This window comes from Vulpes vulpes, chromosome 11 (genome assembly GCF_048418805.1).
Source record: "Vulpes vulpes isolate BD-2025 chromosome 11, VulVul3, whole genome shotgun sequence".
NCBI lineage: Eukaryota > Metazoa > Chordata > Mammalia > Carnivora > Canidae > Vulpes > Vulpes vulpes.
In genome coordinates this window covers 26,968,819-26,978,704 of record NC_132790.1, presented here as the reverse complement: position 1 = coordinate 26,978,704, position 9,886 = coordinate 26,968,819, and the positions used below count along the sequence as shown (strand labels likewise).

General features: G+C 55.6%; 2 protein-coding genes across 3 annotated transcripts in view; one reads left to right on the top strand and one right to left on the bottom strand.

Moving 5' to 3' along the window:
* Positions 1-422: 422 nt before the first annotated feature.
* Positions 423-8,685, bottom strand: LOC140594373 (uncharacterized). Its single transcript, XM_072725330.1, has 5 exons — positions 8,434-8,685; positions 7,500-8,377; positions 7,049-7,122; positions 4,008-4,137; positions 423-601 (listed from the first exon to the last, which is right to left on the bottom strand). Exons 1-4 carry the CDS (start codon positions 8,683-8,685, stop codon positions 4,115-4,117), a joined length of 1,227 nt encoding a protein of 408 aa, XP_072581431.1. The 3' UTR covers positions 423-601; positions 4,008-4,114.
* The window catches only part of GDPD5 (glycerophosphodiester phosphodiesterase domain containing 5), an 85,833-nt gene continuing 83,658 nt past the window's right edge, over positions 7,712-9,886 (top strand). For both annotated transcript variants that reach the window (XM_026010457.2, XM_026010455.2), the window contains exon 1: positions 7,712-8,473. The gene's annotated coding sequence lies outside the window, so the exon portion shown is untranslated. The remainder of the gene's footprint in view (positions 8,474-9,886) is intronic.

Sequence of the window (9,886 nt, the reverse complement as noted above, 5' to 3'; positions counted from 1 at the left end):
TCCATGTCTTCCTCTGTGAGATTTCTCTTCATGTCTTTTGCCCATTTCATGATTGGATTGTTTGTTTCTTTGGTGTTGAGTTTAATAAGTTCTTTATAGATTTTGGAAACTAGCCCTTTATCTGATATGTCATTTGCAAATACCCTACAATTTTTTTAAAAAAGAATAAAAATGCTTGGACCAGTGCCTAGTACATAAAACACATTCCAGAACAGACTCTAGACCCTTTCAGGGCCAAACTCCCCTCATAACGATACTAAGGTCTCCTTTGCCTTTTTCACGAATGTGATGTCTCACCAATGGGGAAAAACGATGGTGGTGTAACCACTGGTGCCTCCACACCCATCAGAGCTCCAAACTGTCCTAGAAACTGTCAGATTCTTTGCTGCCATGCCCTCACAGTAAAACACTGCCAGCATCACTCAAGAAAGCAATAAAATTATTTTATTGATGAAACATAAATTGGGGTGTGTGTGGGTGGCTCAGTGGTTTAGCATCTGCCTTCAGCTCAGGTTGTGATCCTGGGGTCCTGGGATCAAGTCCTGCATCAGGCTCCTCACAGGGAACCTGCTTCTCCCTCTGCGTATGTCTCTGCCTCTCCCTGTCTCATGAATAAATAAATAAAATCTTAAAAAACAAGAAACAAGAAAATGTATTCATTATATACTGATCCTTGATTATACACCTTTTTGATATTCTGCATGACAAAATGAGAAGTATCATAAAGCACTTCTGCTGTAGACAGAAGCATCATGGTTGTCTCCGGGAAAAGCATTTGTGCAATTGTTTGAATTGTGAGTGAAACTAGCCACTTTTTTCATGGAACACCTTTTTTTTCCCCTTTAAAGAAAAACTGACAGGCAAATTATGGTTATGCAGACTTGAGTATCTGGCAGGCATTTTCTCAAAAATGAATAATTGAGCCTGTCATTTCAAGATAGACTGACAGTACCTGCTGCTAAGGATAAAGTTCAAGCTTGCAAGTTAAAATTAGAATTTTGGAAAACTTGTGTTCACCATGTAAGCTTGACAGCTTCTCAATACTTAAAGATTTTTCTGATGAGATCTGTAGGAATATTTTGAATTTGATTTTTTAATATTGTGTGCTGAAATTTATCAGCATTTAAAAGATAACTTGGTGAACTATTTTTTGCCCTCACGGCCAATGCATGCTCTTACAAAATCATGCACGGGTTGGGGGGCGCCTGGGTGGCTCAGCAGGTTAAGCGTCTGCTTTGGCTCAGGTCACAATCCTAGGGTCCCGGGATGGAGGCCTGCATCGGGCTCCCTGCTTGGTGGGGAGCCTGCTTCTCCTTTTCCTGCTTCCCCTGCTTGTGCGTGCATGCACACACACACACTCTCTCTCTCTCTGTGTCAAATAAGTAAATAATCTTTAAAAAATCATACATGGGTAAAAGATACGTTCAAAGTGCAAAAGAAGGGCATCTGGCTGGCTCAGCATGCAACTCTTGATCTTGGGTGGAGAGCTCACCTAAAAAAAAAATGCGGGGGCCGCCCGGGGCGGGGGCGGGGGGGGTGCTCAGTGGTTTAGCACAGCCTTGGGCCTGGAGCGTGATCCTGGAGACCCAGAATCGAGTCCCACATCAGGCTCCACACATGGGGCCTGCTTCTCCCTCTGCCTGTGTCTCTGCCTCTCTTTCTCTCTGTGTCTCTCATGAATAAATAAAATCTTTTTTTTTTAATAAATAAAATCTTTAAAAAAAATGTGAAACAGACCAAAAGATACGTTCTTTTCTAATTATGTATCCGTATAAGCCTGTACTTTTTTTTTTTTTTTAAGATTTTATTTATTTATTTGAGAGAGAGAGTTGGAACAGAAGAGGCAGAGGGAGATGGAGAAGCAGGCTCTCTGCTCAATGCAGGGCTCCATCTGAAGACCCTGGGATCATGACCTGAGCCAAAGGCAGACCCACCCAGGCGCCCCGCCTGTATTTTCTTCCTAAGCTTTTCTTTGTGAGCTTCAAACGAAACAACATATTGTGTCCAATTGAACACAGAAACAGGAGAATCCAGCTGTCTCCTATTAATACAAGCATCAAAGATATTTTTAAACCTATGAAACAATGCCACTCTTCTCACTAATTTTTGGTTTAGGAAAATATATTTTTCATAAAAATATGTTAAAATTCAATCAGATTGTTAATTACATAAATATTTTTAAGTGTCTGTTTTAATTTATAATACTAAAAATACCAATATCAACCATATAAACAGATGTTCTGTGGAGTCCTCAATAACTTTTAGGTGTGAAAGTGCCCTGAGATCCCCAAGATTGAGAGGGGGAGCTCCCGTGTTAGCGCTTCGAACTATTATTCTGCAGCAGGGGGCAGCAGAGGCAGTCAAATCAAGTGATTCCCCTTGCCTTTCTTTAAAGCTTTCAGGCCCTTCTTGGGTGTGACCCGCTCAGTGTGTTGCTGAAGACACAGAAGAAATCCAACGTGGAGTTCATGGGCCAGTGAGTAATGCGATTGACAATGGTGGAGCCAAGATCTGCCCTCTTGTGAGCATCGGGAGGTGCTGGTAAAGTCATAATGATCACTGCTATTCCCACTGACCTGTGGCAAGGCCTGATGGGGAGGGAGGCAGCCCACAGGATCTGGGGTCAGAGAGGACCCTGAAGCAACCCCATCCTTTCAAGACTGGGGCTAAGGATCCAGCAGAATGCGAAGCAGGCCAGGGATAAATCTGTATTTACTTGACAGAGACATTTCTCGGAGCCATCCCCAATCCCTCCACCATATGCAAGAGGCCAGCACAGATTTATGGCTCTCACCTCTGTCTCCCTTCCACTTGCCACAGCTGCACCTCCCAGTTTCCTGCCTGGGGCCCCCACTCCACCAGGCCCTCTCCCTGGAGGGCGGACTCTTCTGGCTCCTGCTTCACTGAGGCCTTCAGGCCTGATCTTCCTCACATGCCCTGGCCCCACAGGAGTCCCCCTACCCAGCCCCCCCAAGCGGGTGCTATCTCTCCCCAGTCTCTGCTTAGTGCCTTGTCTCTAGCACCCTGCTACCTCCTCTCCTTCATGTGGCTTTGGGCTTTAGGTCCTGCTCCAAAAACAAAACCCCAAAGCCTCCAATTCTGCCTCCTGCCCCAGCTGCCACCCAAGGACCCTGGAAGAGGTTGCCTACACGGTGTCCATGTGCACCCCTGCTCCTGCCTCCCCCTCCCCCTGGGGAACCACCCTCAGTCCCCAGCTGTTGACTCCAATGATTCAGTCCTGATGTTCCTGGCCTGCCCTCTTCTCCCCTTCTCTGACCAGTTTTTCTCTGACTTTCCTGGGCTCCATCCCCTGTGGGGTTTTCTGCTGCATCCTTGTGAACCACATTCCCTCCCTGGGGCTGGTCCCCTCTTACCCCAAAGCAGGCCCAGACCCCTCCAATTCTCTACCTCCCTTATCCCACATACAATCAGTAGCTTGTCTCTTTCCCTCTAAATGTTCTTGACCCGCCCACAACCACCCCTGGGGCCCAGACTCACAGCCTCATCTCTCCCTGTCATCCAGACTCTCAGAAGAGGCCCCAGCTGCTCTTCCTGCCTCCGTCTTCTCCCAAGGGCGATCAGGGTGAGCTCTGAGAAGCCAAACTGACACTGTATCCTGCTTAGACCCTGCCAACACACCTCTCTGCTCGCAGAACAGAAGTCAAACTATGACAAAGACCTGAGGGACAGGTCCTCCTGAGTACCTCTCCTGCCATGGGCTCTCTTGACCTTTCCACCTGGGTACTATGGGGACAGATGTGGCCTCCTCCACACACACCATGCTACCTTGGGCCTCGCTGACTGAGCACTTTAGTCCTCATGGCCTTTGAGGGGTCATCATTTTCATCTCCATTTCACTCACGGGGACACTGAGGCAGAGAGAGGGGAGGTGACTGGGCCAGCCCAAGCTTCACATCCCAAGTGCCCTACATCCTGCATTGCCTCCACTCTGTGTAAGTGACTTTGTTACCACCTTCCTGTCCACACCCCATTCAACACACACTTACCCAGTCCCACCATCCTTTAAGGCCAGCCAGGGTTCGGATGCACTTCTTGCCCCAGTACCTGGCGTCACCTGCTTCCATGGACGATGCTGTGCTTCCCACTAGGGGAGTCAGGCAGGCTTCTCAGAGGGCCCTTGGAAGATGGAGGAAATACCAAGGCTGGCAGAGGATTCCACGCTGGCAGAGGCAGAGAGGCAGGAAAGCAGCATGTATTGTGAGTTCAGCTGAGCCTCCCAGCCCCACCAGCAAAAGGATGGAGCAGCATCTGCCTAATGCTCCATGATGTTCCCCCCACCCTTCCCACCCTCCCCACCCTGCCCTCACCAGCACCTAGCACAGTGCCTGCATATAATGGGTACACCGTAAGGATTTGTTGGAAGCAAATCTCATGGGTGTGAAGTCATACAATTTGGTGGCCCTGTTTAAGAAAAAGAATGCAAGATTCCTGCTATAAATATAGGCATAAAAGCAAATAGTTATTTGCAATGAAGTTGACTACAAAGGAGCTGTGCAACAGAGCTGTAGCTGCAGTGGCTTCACTGTTAAGCCTCCTGGGGTCAGAAGGATATAAGGAGGATGGGAGGCTCAGGGAGTGCCAAGGCACGAGGCTGACCTGACCTGACGAGGTTAGCCTCTTTGGTCAGCCAAAGACACCCTGGTTCAGAACCTGCCTCTGAGCCCTCAATCACCCTCCCAGACAAACTGCCATGACCATGAATCTGTCATGCTTTGTGGAACTCTCTGGTGGCAAAAAGGTCTGATATTCCCAGGTCAGGAGACTTTCTCTTCCTGGGAGAGTAGCCAGAGGGCGAATGTGGGTGTCTGAGAACTGTTTACCAGTCACCTCATGGTGACCTTGGGCACTCTTCTCCTAGGCCCCAGGGTTGATGGAGGGGCTGTTCTGAAAGCCTCCTTTTCATTCTGGCATTCTACTCATCTGACCCGCCTAGGAAGCTCTCCCAGCAGGGGCGGCCAGAGAACTGTGCTCTGAGAGCCTTATTCATTGCCCAGTGTTGAGGTCTTAGAGGGGCCTGCTCCTCTGCTGGGTGTGGGTGGGTGGGGGCGCATTGTCATGGAGGTGCTTCCCAGCCCAGTGGGGCCAACTAGACACGAAATACATAATTATAGCACCTTCAGGCCAACATCTCAAAGACCCAAGGCAGACTTCTGGGGGAGTCCAGGAAGGCTTCTCAGTGAGGAGACACTTGATTTGAGAAATGGAGCACTGATTCAGCAGTTACTTCTTGAGCACCTTCTACATGGCAGGCTCTGTGCTAGGCTCTAAGGATACAGCAGTAAAGAGGACAGACGGGCATTTGCTTCAACATTTCTTCTCTCCATCCAGCAGGAAATAGAAATTACTCAGGAGGGAAAGGGAACATGGGGTCCCAGGCAAGGAGAACAGAAAGAGCAACCCCATGGACGGGACAGACTGTACCCTGCTTGTGGATAGAGCTGCGAGAAGTTTGGTACAGGGAGAGGGGAAGTGATTGGGAGAGAAGGCCGGTGAGGTTGGCAGAGAGCAATAATGGAAGGCCTGGAACACCAGATTAGGGATTTAGGACTTGATCATGCTAGCAACTGGGAGCCACAGAAGGTTCTGAGTGGAGGGAGCAGTCCAAGGTTTCTTAGCAAAATAGACTCTTCCCAGTCCTCCTGCCACAGCCACCAGTGTGAGCTTCCCAAGGCCCACCTCCCCACCCAAGCCCTGGATTTGGCTAAGAGAGGGCGCCGCCTCCCACCGGTCTGGACTACAACCTCCAGCTCACCCTCTTCCTTGTTCTTCCAACCAGACTGTCAGGCTGATGCACAACCCAAAAGGGGGTGAGGCAGGGTCTCTGGGTCCAGACCTCATTGAGGACTCCAATCCTTCACTGTGAGGCCCCCATAGCCCTCCCGTGGGCTCTACATGCTTTCATACTACCTGGTTTCCCTACAAAGTGCCTCCCAACATGCCTGGCTGAAAAACTTCCAGGGCACCCGTCTGACAGCCAGTGAGTCCAGACTGGGGCCTCAGAATAATCCTGCTGGGTTTGGGATCCTGAGCAAGAACCCAACAGTCCTTGACCCTTGGAATAAAGCCTGAACTCCCTTCTGTCTGGCCCGACCACACTCTTCTCTTCCCTTCAGTTCTGCTGTTCCTTCCCTGAGAGTTCTAGCTACCCTGAACTTCTCTGGATTCTTCAACAAAGAAACACTCTCCCTCACCTCCAGGGTTTTGTGCAGGCCGGCCTCTCTGCCCAGAGCACTGTCTATTCCCTGAGGTTCCCTCCTAACCTAGCTAACCCCTACTTCTGGCCTGAGCCTGCCTGTTACCTCTCCTAATCCTCCAGAATAGGCCAGGGGTCCCCAGAGGTCTTCTTTCAGACTCCATGCCTTTGCATATGCAGTCTCTTCTGCTAGGAATACCCTTCTGTCCATCGTGTGAAGTCTGGTGCCAGCCCAGTCCATACCAAGTAGCAGCACATCTTTGTATCTCTTTTACAGATGAGGAATTAGAGGATCAGAAAGGTCAAGTAACCCAGTCAAAGCCACACAGTTCTGCCCTAGAAAGTGATAGTGATGAGTGGATAGAATCCGTGCCAGGTATGGTCTTGGGAACATCGCTTGGCCTGTTTGGGCTTGGGTGTCCTCATCAGTGAAATGGGGTACCTACTGTGTAAGGTGCTGTGAGGCTTACAGAAAAGCTCTATTGTGCAGCCTCCGTTCCTTTGCTCCCCAGACCAATTAGTGGCTTTCACATGAACCCAGGAGCACGTCAACACTCATTCATTCATACATCGAAACCCTCCAACGCCTGCCCTGTGCCCTGCCCTGTGCCCTGCCCTCTGCAGCGGGCTGGGGACTCTGGGAGATAATCAAACACAGCTCCAGCCCCAAGGCGCGGGGGGAGGGGGGAGGGCGAGGGGGGGGAGGGGGGAGGGCGAGGGGGGAGGGGGGAGGGCGAGGGGGGAGGGGGGAGGGCGGGGGGGGGGGAGGGCCTGGAGCAGACCGCAGATCGTCATTACTCAAGGAGAGTGTGTGTCTGCGTGAGTTAGCCTCACCCGCTGCTTTTGACTTTGTCTTCCTAAAACTGACGACTCTCCTTCCCGCGGGAAATGCTGAAGAATGATCTGCTCTGAAAGAAAAGAGAGAAAAGAAAAAAGATCCGTTCTCTTTTTTCAAAAACTTGTTTTTCACTGCTTCCTGAAATCTGAGGATTTCACAGCTTCCAACGTTCACCTCCGCGCCCTGAGCCCTAGAAACTGGGGAGGGGCGAAGAGCAGCGCGAGCGAGGGCGGTGCCCCACCGCCCGGAGCCCCCCGCCCCTGGGAGACCCCCCCCGCTTCTGCTTCTCCTCCTACCCCACGCCCCGTCCCTCCCTCCGGACTCCCCGCTCCCCACCCCTCGGCAGCCCCCACGCTCGCGCCCCACTCGGACCGGTCGTCACCACCTCTCCCTCCATCCGGGGCCCCGGGGACCGCGGACCCCGCCGCACTCTTTGGAAGCCCGCACCCGCCCATCGTCCTCCCCGGCAGGGCCCCGGGTCCGCCGAGCGCCGCTCTCTCCTCGCCCTCCCATTGGCCCCTGCGGCCCGGCGCGCGGGGCGGGAGGCGGGGCTCCGGGCGTGCCCGCCCCCTCCCGGGCCGGGGCGGGGCCTCGGCGGACTCCGCCCCCCGGCCGCGGCCCCGCGGGGCTGGCGCTCGGGCGCTGGGCGGCGCTGCCTCGGCTGGGCTCGGCTCCGGCAGCGGCTGCAGCTCCGGTGGGGGTGGGCAGCGGGGATGACAGCGGCGGCGGCGGCGGCGGCGGCGGCCGCGCGGGGCTGAGCGAGCCGCGGGCGAGCGGGGGAAGAGGAGGAAGTGGAGCCGCGGCCCGGAGCTCCGGAGCCCGCCGCCGCGCCGAAGTCCGCCCCTTTGTGCGGAGCGAGCCGAGTCCGAGCTGGGAAGACTTCCCCGCCGCGCTGCGAGCGTCCCCGCCGGCGCCCTGCCCTGCCCCGCCCCGCCCCGCCCGCCCAGCCGGGGGCTCTGCGCCGGGACGCTCCCGGGAGCCGTGGCCCGGACGCCCGAGCCCCGACCTGACCCAGTGCAGCGGCGCGGGACGCTCCCGGCCCACCCCGCGGTCCACGGCTGCGGGCGCGCTCGCAGCCTTTCTGTGGTGTGAGTCGGGGCCCCCGCCCGAGACCCGCGTAAGGCAGGTGCCCCCCGCCCCCCGGCTGAGCCCGAGGGGGCGCAGAAGCCCTCAGCCTCAGCTCCCGACTGACCCTTCAGCTGCCTTGGCCCCGGCGCTTCGGACTTGGGACCGTGCGGACGCCCAGGAAGCCCCGGCCCGGGTCCAGAGCCCGCGAGGAGTCGCAGGCGGGCCGGGCAGGCGGGCTGCGCCGGACCGAGCTGGTGCTACGAGCCCCGGCTGCCGCCTTTCCGCCGCCTCGGGCGCGGGGCTCGGCGCTCGCCCCGAAGAAGGGAGCACGGGGCTCCCCGCTGGAGCCGCAGGTGAGAGGGCCCCGGATGCCGGGCCAGGGCGGCCTTCGACCCCAGCCGGGCAGCGCCGGGCCAGGCGCGGGCGATCCGGTCGGCGGCCGGGGCCGGGGCTGGGGCTGGCTGGGAGAGGGCGCGGGAAGGCGGGGGAAGGGAGAAAACGCGCACTTATTGAGCGCCCATTGTGTGCGGGTCCGCGCCCCACCCTTGCGCAAACGGCCCCTCATTTGCCGCTCCCTGTACTCCGTGGGATGGGAAGGTGTCGTGCTCCGTGGGGGCTCCTGCGGGCGGGGAGGCTGGGCTCGGCGGGGTAGACGGACCCTGCGCTCGTCACTCTGGGGCTGAGACTGGGTGGGAGGGTTGGGGGGAGAGGGAAAGGAGCAGAGAACCGAGAGAGAAAGGAAGTGGATAGCCGCCAGGCTGGAGGCGACGGGGAGGGGTCAAGGTGGGGCCACCGGGGCATCCGAGAGCTGATCCTGAGGCAGGGGAGGGTCTCTTTCCCTCCCACTCCATGGCCAAGTCACGTCCCAGGAAAGGTGACCCAGAGTGAGGGCAGAGGTGGGAAGCTTCCCTCCTTGTGGACCCCGCACCAGGGAGCAGGGACTCCTTGCCCCTGTGTGCCACACTTAGGGTCCCTAAGACACCGTGGCATCCTGAGATGCTGCTTGCTTGTTGAGAAAACTCACTCTAGAGGTCCCCAAGTCAGAGTCCATCAGAGCTGGGGAGGTGAAGCTTCTCAGCACTCACCAGCTACCCATCCTTCACATTATTAATGGGACACTGGAGGCTGGGAGTGGGGGCGGGGGTGCCACTTATCCTAGGGCCTGAAGTGAGTGGTTGAGGCAGAAAGTACACTTTAGGAAACCTTCCCAAACATCCTTCAAGGTATCCACTCCCGGTTAGCATCTTTGGGGTGGGTGGCTGGGGCTTTCCCACCCCTGATCTGAGGTCAGGGTGACCACTTATGAGGCTGCTTTGATAGTCTGTGTGATTGTTGCTGGGGCCCGAGACAAGCCCACAGACTCCTTGCCTTTGGCCCAGACTGAAGGTCCAGCCTCAGCTTCTCCTGGGCGGAGGAACCTGCCAGACACGAACCTGCCAGACACCTCTGGCCCAGGAGGGGAGGGGCTTGCTCAAGGTCTCCCAGCTGGGGCTGTCAGAACTGGGGGCACAGTGCCAGGTGTCTGGATTCACAGGCAGGGGCTCCTTCTGTTGCCCCCCTGGGGCCGTGCAAAAGAGGGGTGTTGTGAAAGATAGGTTGGCATGAATTCTGGGTTCTTGTTCTGAGGGGGGCGGAGGGGATGTGGCCTTGGTCTGAGGTACTGTGGCCTTGGCTGTGACTAGTTAACCCCTGCCATGCCCAGCTTCCTGGAGTCAAGGGGAAACCACCTTGGAAAGCCCCTGGGAGATGGAGGAGGGTAGAGAGGT